This window comes from Mandrillus leucophaeus, unplaced genomic scaffold, assembly GCF_000951045.1.
Source record: "Mandrillus leucophaeus isolate KB7577 unplaced genomic scaffold, Mleu.le_1.0 Scaffold228, whole genome shotgun sequence".
NCBI classification, from domain to species: domain Eukaryota; kingdom Metazoa; phylum Chordata; class Mammalia; order Primates; family Cercopithecidae; genus Mandrillus; species Mandrillus leucophaeus.
The window spans coordinates 932,305-947,263 of record NW_012102343.1 but is presented as its reverse complement, the minus strand read 5'-3'; the positions used below and the strand labels follow the sequence as shown (position 1 = coordinate 947,263).

At 42.2% G+C, this 14,959-nt stretch overlaps 1 protein-coding gene and 1 pseudogene across 4 annotated transcripts in view; one reads left to right on the top strand and one right to left on the bottom strand.

Annotated features, from left to right (window-relative positions):
• The window catches only part of NPC2 (Niemann-Pick disease, type C2), an 18,786-nt gene extending 7,730 nt beyond the window's left edge, over positions 1-11,056 (top strand). For 2 of the 4 annotated variants that reach the window (XM_011981524.1, XM_011981523.1), the window contains 4 exons: positions 600-707; positions 2,430-2,602; positions 6,607-6,684; positions 10,656-11,056. In XM_011981524.1, the coding sequence (XP_011836914.1) occupies positions 600-707; positions 2,430-2,602; positions 6,607-6,684; positions 10,656-10,904 (608 nt within the window). In that variant the 3' untranslated portion in view covers positions 10,905-11,056. Of the gene's footprint in view, positions 1-599; positions 708-2,429; positions 2,603-6,606; positions 6,701-7,100; positions 7,447-10,655 lie in introns of those variants that run through there. The other 2 variants (XM_011981526.1, XM_011981525.1) reach the window with 2 other exon arrangements.
• Positions 3,528-4,258, bottom strand: LOC105540789 (annotated as a pseudogene).
• Positions 11,057-14,959: the final 3,903 nt, after the last annotated feature.

Sequence of the window (14,959 nt, the reverse complement as noted above, 5' to 3'; positions counted from 1 at the left end):
GAGGGTACAGTGAGCTGAGATTGTGCCACTGCATTCCAGTCTGGTGACAGAGCAAGACTCCATCTCAAAAAAAAGAAAAAAAATGCAGTTTTTCCTGTAGTGAACAACTTTCATCAAATGTACTTGCTAATCTATATGCTAGAAAAAGAAAGGGAAAATAAGAATATTTTAATCCAAAGGAAGGGTGAAGCAAACGTCTTCAAGGTTTAAGTTTAAACTGTGACCTTTACCATTGAGAATGCAAGACAAGACTCTAGGAAAGTTTGGAATTTCGCTGATTGAAGTTTAATCCCTTTGCTATGATCATTTATGGATATGGTCTTGATATTATTTAGTTTGACAAATATTAACTTTCTCTTGGTCAAAAAACCAACTAGTTTCTTATCATCTGAATTAGAGGCTATGATTTTATCTGCAAGGTGAATCAAGATTCTGACTTCTAACTGGGCATTATTCTTAAAGATTCCATCCTGGGAAACAGTCCGAGGAGAATGAGTTGACCCTAAATGGGAGAGCAGAGCACCTTCCCATTAGGTGGTGGGCAGCCTAACTGGCTTATTTCTCCTCTTCTCCTATTCCAATTCATTTTTCTTTTGCAGGTTCTGTGGATGGAGTTATAAAGGAAGTGAATGTGAGCCCGTGCCCCACCCAGCCCTGCCAACTGAGCAAAGGACAGTCTTACAGCGTCAATGTCACCTTTACCAGCAGTGCGTAAAAGTGGCTCTTACCTCAAATTTATGTTAAAGCATAACATAAATATCAGGTGTTGGAATGAGCATGGGAATGGAGGGGAGGGAATTGGCAGTCATGAATTTTATGACTCCTTTTGCACCTTGTGCAAAGCTAGGGTTCACTGTGCCCTTGGACACCCTTCTCATGCAAGGTCCATGGCTCCTAGACTCCCTTTAAGCAAACAGGGAGATGTCCATGTGTTCACAGGTTAGAGAAGACAGCTTGACTTTTCTTGTCCTGTCTTGGCCCATATTGCGTCGCAGGCTTTGATGGGAATGTCAGCTGTGTTTAGCTACAGACTGCAGAGTATTAGTATGGACCCCAATTCTTCAAGCTTTGGAACTCCTCCGAAGTGTTATTTTAAGCAGTAATGCCTTTCAGCTATTAAGTCTACATCCCACCTGAAAATAAAGGTGCAACTAATACTTAACAGCCTCCTTAAGATTTAGGGAACCCACTGGGAACCCAAGAAACAGCCAAGAAATCTGAGCTTTCTTCTCCAATAATATTCAAGAAATGTCATTGGAACTTGTTGCTTTCTTGTACCACATCACATTGAGATTTTTAAGAATCTAGACAAATTAAAATCTTTTATTGCTAAGCAGGGCATGTTCCTTGAATTCCTTCCTCATTTTCTATCCTGGGAAGCTAGACTAGACAGTCTAATAAGTAACCTCAAAGTTCCTGTCATCTTTTGTTCATAAGCCTAAAGACAGCTCTAAGTACTAGCTCCCTGTCTCCTCTCTGGACTATACCCTGGCCTCTCTATTGCTCCAAACCTAAAAAAAAAAAGCCTTCTGAACAAGTCATCCCCAACCCAGACAGAAAGAAACAGAACCAATTTTCTGGGTCTCCAAAATACCGTAATAACTCATAAGTCTGATTGCCCTAATTTTGTAATAACTTTATTCCTCCTGGCTAGCTTGTGATGTGGAGGGTAAAGTTTATCAAGAAATGCATGTCTTTCTAATCTTACCCAATTTCTTTCCCTTTTTTTTTTTTTTAGACAGAGTCTTGCTCTGTCACCCAGGCTGGAGTGCAGTGGTGCGATCTTGGCACACTGCAACCTCCGCCTCCTGGGCTCAAGCGATTCTCCTGCCTCAGCCTCCTGAGTAGCTGGGATGACAGGTGTACGCCACCACGCCCGGCTAATTTTTGTATTTTTAGTAGAGACAGGGTTTCTCCATGTTGGCCAGGCTGGTCTCAAACTCCTGACCTCAGATGATCCACCTGCCTCAGCCTCCCAAAGTGCTGGGATTACAGGTGTGAGTTACCGTGATCCAGCCTAATCTTACCCCACTAAAGGGTTACCTCTTTCACTGTTGTTACAGACCATGACATTTAAGACACACAATATACTTGGACAGAAGCTGATATAAATAGCAAACAGAAAGTTTACTGCCAAAAATCAGTTGCCTCGTTAGATAAGGTTATTTATCTAGGTATCTCTGATTCTCCTAAGAAACTATGAAGGGCCATGAAGAGCGAGGTTAAGAGCAAAGAAAACTTCTGCTGATTGCTTTTGTTTTGCATAATTATGTTTGGAGTGAATGCTTGCACTGTGCTAGTACCAAGCACCACTGCCAAGAGAAATAGACCCTAGGAATGCTGTTACTTGGGATTATTTCTGAATTTTTGATTTAGAGTTTGAAAATAGGTTGTTTTCTTCGCCATCTGATTCTCTTTTTTCCTCTTAGATATTCAGTCTAAAAGCAGCAAGGCCGTGGTGCATGGCATCCTGATGGGCGTCCCAGTTCCCTTTCCCATTCCTGAGCCTGATGGTTGTAAAAGTGGAATTAACTGTCCCATCCAAAAAGACAAGACCTATAGCTACCTGAATAAACTACCAGTGAAAAGCGAATATCCCTCTGTAAGTTATACCATTATTGAGGACATGGGAGGCCTTGAGACTGGATTAGAGTTCTGAGGGCAGCGGGCAAGAAGCAGAGATGCGGGTAAAGGGCCCTTTATCTCTATGATGAAGAAGCGGAAGCCCGAGGGAAAGGAGATAGGTGGGAGTGTTAGGTGTCAGGAGGTAGGGCAAATCTTTTTCTCTGTGCCTCTTCATTCTTTCACTATGACCTGATGGTTAGTCTGGACCTAATGATGCCATTTGTTTTTTAATGTACTAAAATTTAATCATACATAAAAGCTGTAATTTAATCTGACAGTAAAACACAAGAAGCAATATTAAAGTTGGTTTAGTACATTGTATATTTTAGCTTTGAAAGCCATAGAAATCAGTTATCCCAGTGTTTTTCCTATAAAAGACCCATTTTTTTCCAAAGCACTATGTACAATTTTAATTAGAATATAATGACAGAGGATATTCCATAATTTTTAAAATACAAAATGAAGTCAATGACTCAAAAAGTTATCTACTGCAATGAGGTAAAAGGGACATTTCATAATCAATATCATTACAAAGTATGATGTTCAACTTTTTAGTGCTTCATAGGGAGGAATCATGATAAAAAGGTCAATATGAAATCATTTGATTATAGTAGCAATATCTAACATTTGAAATGCATCCATGGTCTTTTGTATAATCATATTGGAGTCAAGTATATTTTCACATCTGTTATGTCTTATTTTCCAAGAGATATACACAGAGCAATTTTTTTCTCCAGGGAACTTGTGCAAACCAATATAAGATCTAAATTCTTCACATAATGTATAAAACAAGAGAAGCCTCTTCAGATTTATTTTTTGAAGTCTGGAATGCTGGCACTTTCCAATTAGGCAATAGTTCTTCATTCTTGTAACCTAGCTAAGAGCTGCTGCTGACTATGGGCCTAGAGCAGCAGGCATGATTTCTTTTTAGGCCTTTTCTTTTCCAATGGTGTTTTTCTATTTATCTGTCTGACCAGGTCATAAAGTATTTCATTAACATTGACCTTTGACTTTGCAGAATATTCTAAAATGGCACAGTTCCATCACTGTCATGCTCAATTCTGTCCCTGTTCTTTGCCAACTACTCACTCATCTTCCAGATCACATTTATTGCCAACCAAAATCATTGGAACATCTTCTGTGTCCTTAACCAGTAAAATCTGTTCCCTCAGGTCCTGTAAGTCAAACGTGGACTGAATATACTAGTGCAAAACCTTGGCCATTCTTCATATACAAATCCCTCATTGCTGTAAATTGCCCTATCCCTGCAGTATCTAGGATTTTAAGCATACACTGTTGGCAATCAACTTCAACTTGCTTTCTGTAGGAATCTTCTATCATTGGGTCATATTTTTCAACAAAAATTCCCTGAACAAACTGAACCATCAGAGCAGACTTCCCAACACCTCCTGAACCAAGGACCACTAACTTGTACTCACCCATGATGTGATCTGTTTAAATACTGACGACTCCCCTGGTCCAGCAGCTCGTCCTCCCTCCTCCCTCCTCCCTCCTCCCAGCTGTGGCTCCTGCTTCAGCTCCACATGGCAATGGCTGATGCCATTTTTATATACAATATTTCACTTGGTTCTCATGACCATCCTATGTAGAGGTGATCTTATCTCTATTTTACAGCTGAAGAAATTTGAGCCTCTGACGTTATGCAATATGAACAGAGTTCACTCCACTAAGAAGTAGTACAGCCCAGGTTTCTAGCTGGGTCTTATAACTCCAAAGCCTGTGCAATATTAAAAGATTTTAGCCAGGTACCAAATAGTTAAAGATCCAAGTTGTCTTAACATTGTCATGAGAAAATCCTGCTTTATCCATTAATCTCTTAACAAAACAAGAGAGTAGTAGTTTGTTAGCTTCATAGCAGAGAGGTAGCTTTTTCCACTCTCCTTTCTCCCCTCCAATCCCCCCCTTCACCTCCGACCCATCCCTGCTGCACCTACCTCTTTTTCTACCAAGCACTCGTAAGGTAGATCCTGCTGCAGTGGACCTGCATTAAAGATCTGTATCTTGATAAGAATGGAGGAAATGGAGGGATGGCCTTTTTCCATGAAGAAAAAGAGCCGCATTTCTTGAAAGGAAATCAAGTAGAACTCAGGAGCAATATCTGGCCATTTATTTTCTAGGAAAGGTAAGTAATTAAAGAACATTCTAAAGAGACTCAAATATAGGGTGTCTGTGCTTAAGGGCTATTGGAGACCCTAGAGGTCAAGGACAGATTAGTAGATGAATTTGCAGAGTATCCATATAACCATGGGCATGTTTGAACCTCAGTTACGTATGCAGTGACTAGTCAGAGCCTGATACATAGTAGGTACTTAATATATGGTAGTTATTGTCTGTTAAATGAGTTACATTTAATTTGAAAAATAGCTCAAACTGTTTAAGCACTAAATGAAGCAGTAGTTAATGTATACTAGTCTGGAAAAACTCACAAAGCAAGTTCCAAGAACCTAAATATCATTTCCACTCACATGTTCCATTGCAAAGAAACATTAGAGTACAAAAGAGAGGTAGTAACAAGTGACAAGTAAGCCAATGTCCATATAAGAAAGGACCTGCAAAGTGTGAGTGAGTTATTAAGAATTGGAAGGGACTGCGCACATGATATGAGTGTAACAAGTCAAGGCAGGGATTTCTGATGAAGTACATTATTAGAAAGCAGATTAAGGGCGTTAACTGAAAGTATATTGCTACAAAAGGTTGTCATCCTTGAAATTATTCATACAGCTACAGACTTCTCTGGGCCATCCTTTGCACTTTGACATTTCCATTTCTAGCTAACAAGAATGTTTCCTTATACTTAAGAATCTAAATTTTTTTTTACTCTCTGCTCTTCATGGTTACATTAAGAAAAAGCTGGATCAGATTGCCAAATACATGAGAAATTGCTTAAATGTGAAATTATTCATATAAGCCTTCATGTGTTAGTCCATTTGTATTGTTATAAAGGAATACCTAAGACTGGGTAACTTGAAAAGAGGTTTGATCAGCTCACGGTTCGGCAAGCTGTACATGAAGCATAGTGCCAGCACCTGCTTCTGATGAGGCTTCAGGAAGCTTACTGTTATGACAGAAGGCAAAGGGGAGCCAGCGTGTCACATGGCCAGCACAGGAGCAAGAAAGAGAAGGGGGAGGTCCCAGACTCTTTTAAACAGCCAGATCTCGTGTGAAATTAGTGAGAACTCACTCATCACCAAGGGGATGGTGCTAAGCCATTCATGAGGGATCTTCCTCCATGATCTAATACCTCCACTAGGCCCACCTCCAACATTGGAGGTCACATTTCAACATGAAATTTCAAAGGGACAAATAACCAAGCCATATCACTTCATTTATGTGCCATTGATCTAAGAGAGAAAAGAATGCTTTAGAAATTACATTTGATAAATTAACCAAGTTAGTATGTGGTGCTGCTAGCATCAAATCACAAGTATAACTTAGTTCACTCTCTTAAGGCCATAAACTGTGCCCACATGCTAAGCAGCCCTCGTGATTTAAGAAAAAAAGTAAAAAAGGATGAGTTCGAGTCCTTTGTAGGGACATGGATGCAGCTGGAAACCATCATTCTCAGCAAACTATCGCAAGAACAGGAAACCAAATACCGCATGTTCTCACTCATAGGTGGGAATTGAACAATGAGAACACTTGGACACAAGAAGGGGAGCATCACACACTGGCTCCTATTGTGGGGAGGGGGTGGGGGGAGGGACAGCATTAGAGATATACCTAATGTAAATGACGAGTTAATGGGTGCAGCACACCAACATGGCACATGTATACATATGTAACAAATCTGCACGTTGTGCACATGTACCCTAGAACTTAAAGTATAATAAAAGAAGAAAAAAAAGAAGTATGAGGAGTTAGGAAGTTTGCTACTGTACCTCCAGGATTCATAGTTAAGCCAATTATGGATAGAGGTCAGGTCCTATTTCATTTTTCTCAGTTATTTTTCTCTTTCTCCAGATAAAATTGGTGGTGGAGTGGCAACTTCAAGATGACAAAAACCAAAGTCTCTTCTGCTGGGAAATCCCAGTACAGATCGTAAGTCTATTTGGGGGTGAGAGGGCATGGGTGGAGGGAAGAAAGAAGTGGAGGAGAAATCAGACTGAAACTAAATCAGTGCCATAAGATAAAAGGAATTTCAAGACTGCTGTTTTATGCCTCTCAACCTCTAAAAGCATCTAAGGACCTATTTCCTGAGAACTCAGAACTGTTGCCTTTGTAATATCCTTTGTTAAAAAAAAAAGGTCGAAGGAAAGAAGAGAGAGTGAGACTGTAGGGACTGATTTAACTGTCTTCATTGGTTTTTTTTTCTGTTGGAATAAGGAAGGTCCAGCCAGACAGGACCTGAAGGAGGTTGCTTGGGAATGTCTGATAACTTGCCCTAGGGTTATTGCCCTCACAGTGGATGAAAGGTTCCAAACCACTTCCACTGAGCTGGGACATTACATCCACAGGTTTCTCATCTCTAAGTGCCTCATTGAGTTCGGTGCATCTGGCCAACGAGTCTGCTGACTCTTGACAGCGCCTCCAGCTCTGCTGCTTCAACAACAGTGACTTGCTCTCCAATGGTATCCAGTGATTCGTTGAAGAGGAGGTGCTCTGTGGCAGAAACTCAGCTCCGGGTGGCTGGTTCTCAGTGGTTGTCTCATGTCTCTTTTTCTGTCTTAGGTGGTTTTCATTAAATGCAGACTTGGTTAGCAGATGTTTAATTTTTTTTTAGCAATATTAACTTGTGGCCTCTTTCTACACCTGGAAATGTACCCTTGAATAAATAAAAACTCGTTTGTCTTGTCTTCTGCATGTGGGCTGTGGTCTCCTCCTGCTCCTTTCAGAGTATGTTCTGCTAAAACCAAGGCAGGCAGACCCCCAGTTCCATGGTCCCAGAGTGCGCTGAAGACACGACTTTTTCAGAAACTCTTTTTCCTCCTTTTTGTCCAGTAAGACCATATCTATTTTATATAAATTGCCTTTGTTTTGCTTTGTTTGACACAATCTTATACCACCAAGCATGCTTGAAAGAAGCAGTGAAAGTAGAAATCACCTAGTTGAATAATAATGCCTGAAAAGTTGAAGGAACTGAATTTGGTGGGGAGGGCAGGTAGGGGTTAGGGATTACAGGTTAGGATGAGGCATGGTGATCTTTTGGGAACCCTCTGCCGTGAAGAAAGCCTAGAAACTTAAAAATGAAATGTGAAGTTGTAGCAAGTAGTGGCGAAATTAGTTAAATCTTGGAGTTTCCTATTCTTAAAGAACAAGAATAATCATGGGCATATATTTTGCCACCTGCCACCTATTTTGAGTCAGTATACTAGCAGTCAGCTCTTAGGTGGCACAGGGATTACAACCCCATTCACAATTGAGTTGAGTAACATGGACCTCAGGTCATCCATTGTTAGGGCAAAAGGAGGGAACATTCATACCAAGTGCTTGTGGGCAAGTAATTGATTTGATCCAGTTCTTTTCATCCCACTAATTTCACTAGACCCTTGGATTTCTTTGGCCTGTGAGTTTCCCAGGAAAACCACCAGGGGACAGTGATGGATCAGGAATACAGTTATCAACAGCCAAGCTTTCCTAGTTAATGCCAGGAGCCTGTCAACCAGTGTACTTTTTACCTAAGATCTTTTGTGTATCCTGTCACATTGAGTCTAGAGCAACAGTCCACCCTGTCTCCCATACCAGACTCTAGATGTATCAGAAATACGTGAATTCCTGAGGCCATTAATTGTTGTGCGGGTCTCTGGCTTCAGACTGCCTATGGTTGAATCCTGGTACCACCAATTAACAGGACTACCAGTGTGATCTTGAAATCACTTCATCACTCTGTGTGTCAGTTAAATAGGACTAATAATAACAGGGCTGTGAAGACTAAATGAGATGAGGCATGTAAAACACTTAGAGTGACCCTGGCTATAGTATATACTCTCTAAATGTTAACTGTCACTCTAGGAAACAGACATTGTTCTTTGTCTAGAAATAGCAGGAGAATCAGGTTCAGTCTGAGATGTGATGATGTCTCCTCAGAAGGGCGAGGCAAAGCTCAATTCTCATGTGTCCACTGTCTCCCTATTCCCGGAAGATTTCTCATGCCATTTAGCTCCTTTGAAGCTAACAACTACCTGCCCTGCATACTCCTCTGCCCTTGTGTTAAAAGAAGACAGGACTCACAATAGCGTGCAAAATGAGTACTTGCCTCTAGCTAGGAACAGTGCCTACTTCAGGGAGAATTGATTTTGATACAGGTGACTAGTTGAGTGTTAAACTATTTTGGAAATAATTTACATATCTAAGTCCTAAAATATTTTTTTCTTTCCTCCACTTATTCTTCAAATTTGAAACAATGTTTTAATACTGTATATCTTTCATTGTTTATACCTTGCATTCTTTGTGAAAATTTGTTCTTAGGGACAAAAAAAAAAATCTTATTCTTTTTATGTGTAAAGCAGGAATAGAGAGATAAGACATAAACATACATATTATATCTGTGGTATTAAAATTTGATGAGGTGTTCAATTAGGATTAAAAGGTCCACTAAAGCTCCTGTAAGGAGTGATAATGAAAGGGTGGGGAAGCACTAAAGACAAAGAGTATAAGTAGATATTCGGAAATCAAAATTAAAAAGTATTTTGGCTAGTTTATACCCTTCCATCAGAGCAAAAGGGGAACACAACAGCTTGTGACTGTTTGCCAGCCATTGCAAGGCTACATGAAGCCTGCAGCCGTGAGCTAGGTAAGGCTCCCGTGGGGGGATTAGTTTGAAAGGTCGTCTTCTACAGACAGTTCACAGACGCCCCCCTGAGTCATTAAAACATTGAGAAGCACTGAATCTGCGGTATATCAAAAAGGTCATCCTCTTTCCAATGACAGTTTCATGCTTTTCTAGTCCACGGAGCAGGCCTTGGAGTCTCAGACCCAGCTCTTACATGAATTCCAGGACAGATAAATCCCAGATTCTAATTGTTAAAATAATAATGAGGGGCACCCCTGCTTATAGAATAAAGGGAACCCAACACCTCATATCTCCAGTTTGGGAGAAGGTTAAATGTGAAGACTGGTATTCAAATCTTCATACTAATAAAAAGCAACAAGCATGGAGTAATTTTAAATTCTGCATGTTTGGTTTTTAAATCTTAGTTGACTTTTTCTAAAAGGAACAGAGTGATTTTTTTTTTTTTTTTTAACACAAAATCTTTCAGAAAAGAAACAGAGTGATCTTGATTATGCTTTGGAAAGGTTGATAAAAACAGCTTGTTCTCTGAGAACACCCTCCAGACATAGGAAGAGTGGCTTGAAATAGGTGAGGTCAACTAAGAGAAAATGATCTGCGATCAGCCATTCACTTCAGATAATCCAAAAAGCAATGGTTAAATAGGTTGGTACAAGGACACGGTCACAGTACATAAGAAAAGCATTAGCACAGAAAAAGGAGTTGTGTAAGAAAGTGGCCAAGGTGAGAGTCACATTAAACAAGTGTTTTTCCCAAGGAAGAGACAGAACAGGAAACAGAGGTTGGAGTATGCCTTATTTAAAGGCCTGGGACACTCCGGCGAGGGTGTGTGTGTGTTGGGAATGGGGTTGTGGGGAGACAGGGTTGAGTGACCCAAAGTAGAAAGTGGCTCTGGATCTCCACAGATGTTGCCTGAAAGTCTTTGAGGGATTTGAGTCATTTTGGGTGGTTGTGTCTTTTTCTCTGAAGAGAATTCCTCAGCCTATCCCTAGATTCTAAACTGAATCTGATTCACTTACAGCTGTCAGTTGACTAGCAACTAAATGGTCTGGGTGTTGGTTGCCGTGGAAACAGCTAAAAGGCCCATTGCTATGGGAACCTACCAGGCTCTCCAAACCAGGGGTTTGGTTCCTAAAAAGGAGTGGAGGGGAGAGTGGAGCCCAGGAGATGGCCTGCATAGGTGGCTCGAGGGTCCTGGAAGAGGGTGGCAATATGGGTGGTGGATCCGGCCAGCTCCTCTCGACTGGGGCAGAAGAACAGTGACCTCTTCTACTTTCTGCAGGTGTTCCCTTGCCTGTTCTCTGCTCGCTGCCCAATGCTAGCCACAGAGCACAGGTGTTTGCAGTTCCAAATGGAGACTAAGAGCCTGAGATTCTGGAGCAGACATGGCATGTCAGTGCGAGTCCCCTCACCTGCAGGGGCTTGGAGAAGGACAGCTCCCTTCTGGCAGGCCCTCCTCCACAAATCATATGTCCCAGATAAGCAGCCAGCAGGCAGAAAGATCAGCTTAACTCTGACTGCCAGTGGGTAAGGCCAAGAAGGAGCCTGGCAGACAAATGGATGGCTGCTGGCCTTGAACATGGCAGAGCCGCTGGGTGTGCCAGATCAAAAAGCAGAGAGCAGGCCAGCAGCAGCAGACTGTTCTCAGTGCTGGAGAAATGCATTGCTCTGCTCACTACACCCTCAACCACCCATATGCCTCTGCCACAAAGGGGGGTACTGCAAATGGATCAACATAGGAAAGATGAGGTTTGATGGAGATTCTCAGTGTACACACACAATGGTTGTAAGATTCTTTTCTGTTTTGCAATCAAAGTAACTCTCACATTAGTGGCAAGATGATTTTTTTACTAAAACAAAGAGAAAGCATCCCAGAAGCTCTTCCATTAACCACTGTTAATGTGTAATGTACAAATTGAAGGGATTGGACTAATCGCTAAAGCCTCTGTCAGGGCTAACAGCTTATGATGCATTGAGACACTGAAAGGAAGTTAAAGAACCACTGGCAAATGGACACAGACTAATCGCTTTCTAGTTACTCATATTGTGAGGGCAGGGAAGGTCTCTGAACTCCAGAGGGTCTTAGGATGGAGACTAAGGCCAAGACTTTTGCTTTAGAGACCATTTCAGATATGTTTGGCCCAGGAGACTTTCACTTGGTTCTCCAGAATTCTGAGATGTGTGATGCTGATTTTGTGCTTTTCTCCTAATCTTGCCCTTTGCCTGCCTGGAATTGTTAGTCTCAGACACTCCCAGGAACCTCAGAGTCTAAGAGCCTGGCACCAGAGAAAGAGAGAGAGAGAGAGAAAGATGCCACCAGAACTTGGACTGCTCCACAGGACAATTGAGCACTTCCCCAGAATCTGTGGGGAGGTTTTCACTTTTGGAAGCAGTAGTTGTTTATAGATTTCTATAACATTTAAAATTTTAAATACAAGCTGGGTTTATATCTCACCTCCAACTTTTTCCAGCTGCTTGACTTTGGATGAGTTCCTTAACCTCTTAGGGCCTTAATTTCCTCAGCTGTAAAATAGCATGATAAGAATATACCCACCTCGGGTGGTTCTAATGATGACATGAGGTGGGGGATGCAAAGTGCTCAGTGCGGTACTTGATGCATAATAAGTACCTGGGAAAGGTCGTTAGTATTATTATTATCATCCTAGATAAAAAAAGGAAGGTTGCAGCCATGGAAACTGCTCAGTGGCCTAGAATCATAGGCATTTGCCATGCATTTGTCTTCCAAATTTAATTCCAGGTGCCTTTCAAGACTGATGGCCTCTCTGATGCCACCCTCTGGTTTGCCTTCATTAAGCCAGATTCTAACCCTCTCTTTTTAAGACACTTAACCACATTCTTTTTCATGTATGATTTTTGTGTGTCCGCTTACCTTCCTACTAGACTGTAAACATCTTGAGAATAGAGACTACCCTTTCATCTTTCAATAAATGCCTAGAACTCAGCAATTGTTTAATGAATTTTTTTTAATAGGGAAGAATGTCTTTTTACTGTAGGTTTTGGATCAGGCCATTTAACCCTATAGCAGCCTTGTCTCCAAAGCGGAGAAAAGAGTAACAGTGGGCTAGGCTTCATTCTCCTGAAGAATGGAACGGCATTGCCCCATCCTGAGTGGGCAGCTCCAGAGCAGGGCCAGGGCTCACATCTTCTAGAAGCCAGCTGTCATCTGTCTCTAGGACTCATTGACACCAGCTTGTCTCCAGCCTGAAGGCTCCCTGGCCCTGGGCTCAGGCGGAAATGGCTCCTCCTCCCCTCCTGGCTGCTGTCTGTCTTCAGTTCAGCCTGCCTCTCCCTCCTGATTGCTCTGGCCGAAGCAAGAAGCCATGAAGATGGCTCTGTAGCTGCAAGTTGCATCAGGTTGCCTCTGGGAGAAAGAGAGAAAGCAGACCTGGCTTATGCAACTCTCTCTCCCCTACACTGAATCTCTGCAGTCCCTGGCCGACCCCCTCAGCTTCCCACCAGAGCGTGCCAAGGTCTGGCTCGGCAGGAACAAGCCCAAAGAGCCACCCAGAGCATCTCCCAGACCGTGGCCTCTGAGAACCATCTCCTTTCAAGGTGGGTAACACAAAGTTCTGGGGTAGGGAGTAAGGCAGGGGAATGTAGGAGAAAAAGCCTCCAGGTCTGATTGACTTGCCATGGGACCATGGATCAACCATTTAACCTCTTTTAGCTAAATACCTCGTAGAGGTGTTATATAGACACAAGGAAACAATGGATGTGCATGTGTAGCTTGGAAATACAAAGGCTATTCATACTGGGAGTATTAACATCATAGGCTAGTGCAAAGGACTAGCAGTTAATCCATTGGATTTTCCTACTTAGATCCCATTGGCTTGATGAGCTGTCTGGACACACCCACAGAAAACCTCACAAGGAAAGCAAGGTCCCTGATTTGGTCACCAGAAGAACAAGGTTGAGACTGACCTAGTGAATGCCTTTCTTTGACTACAAAACAGGCCTGTAATGCAGTTGGCTCTCCTGAAATGTTGGCTGCTAGTTCTGAGGGTATAGGAGGCCTAGGCAGCTGAACACTTGTATCATCCTGATCATCATGAAGTCTAGTGGAATTTATACAGACAGGACAGTATGCATTCCTTCAACCAATACTTACTGAGCACCTATTATGTGCCAGGCACTGTGCTGGGCACTGAGAATAAAAAAATGAGTAAGCCATGGTCCTTGCCTTCAAGGAGCTTAGAGTCTAATGAGAGAAGCTAGCAGCAAACCATCACTGCAATCCAGTGGGACAAAGCCATGATAGTCACATGTACAGAAATGTGCCATGGCAACAAAAAGGGAGAGTACTGAGGTGATTTGCTCTGGAAGAGGCAGAGACAGGTCAGGCTTCTACTTAGGAAGGTGGCTGGAAATGGAGACACATAATCATGTACTAGGTCTTTATTTATCCATCATTCATTCAGCCAACATATCTTCTGAGATTTTTTGGAGAATTTATTTATTTGTTTATTTATTTTTGAGACGGAGTCTCACTCTGTCGCCCAGGCTAGAGTGCAGTGGCATGATCTCAGCTCACTGCAACCTCCGCCTTCCGAGTTCAAGTGATTCTCCTGCCTTAGCCTTACTGGTAGCTAGGATTACAGGCGCCTACCACCATGCCCAGCTAATTTTTGCATTTCAGTAGAGACGGGGTATCACTATATTGGCCAGGCTAGTCTCCAACTCCTGACCTCAAGTGATCCACCCATTTTGGGTTCCCAAAGTGCTGAGATTACAAGCATGAGCCACCACGCCCAGCCTGGAGTATTTTTTATGGTGAATTTACCTCCTCCTGAATTACTGGTCTTGGTTAATTTGGTTTTATTTAAAGTTCCTCCTACTTAATTTACTCTGGAACTGAGTAAGCATACTTGGTGATGTCCTGACCCTAGTGTATAGCCAGCTATCATGTTCTATTTGGATTTTAGAATTCCGCCCCCCTCCTCTGACTCTCCAACCCACGTTACAGCACTTCTTTCTCTGTCTGTACTCTAGCCGCGTCAGTCTCTTTTCAATTCCTCAAATTGACTGTACTTCCTTCCTCCAGCCACAGGACTCTTACACATGCTGCTCCGCTGCCTGAAATGCTGCCCCATAACCCCTTTTCATTTAGTTAACTCCTACTCATCCTCATTTCTCCTGCAATGTCTCTTCCTCCAGGAAGCCTTCCCTGACCACCTCCCCCAGATCAGATCAAACACTTTGCTATACATTTTCATAGCACTCTGTTCTTTCTCTTCATGGCACAATTCAACACTATATACTGGTATAATTATTTGATCAATGTCTGGCTTTCCCAGTCCCTTGAAGGCCTCATTGGGACAGACAACATTTCTATTTTGCTCATCACTGTACTCCCACTGTCCAGCACAGCTATTAGTCCAAGGAGCAGATGACCTATATGTGGTTTGTGAGAGAATTAATTAATGGAATGATTAATTATCTTTTTTGGGTCACCATTTGCCTTGGGCCTAAATGGTTCTGTGTTCAAACTAAAACAATGCCAAATGCAAAAACAAGAACCAGAACCAAACAGGGAGCCCCTCTGAGAAACGTGCAGAAAGAGTCAGG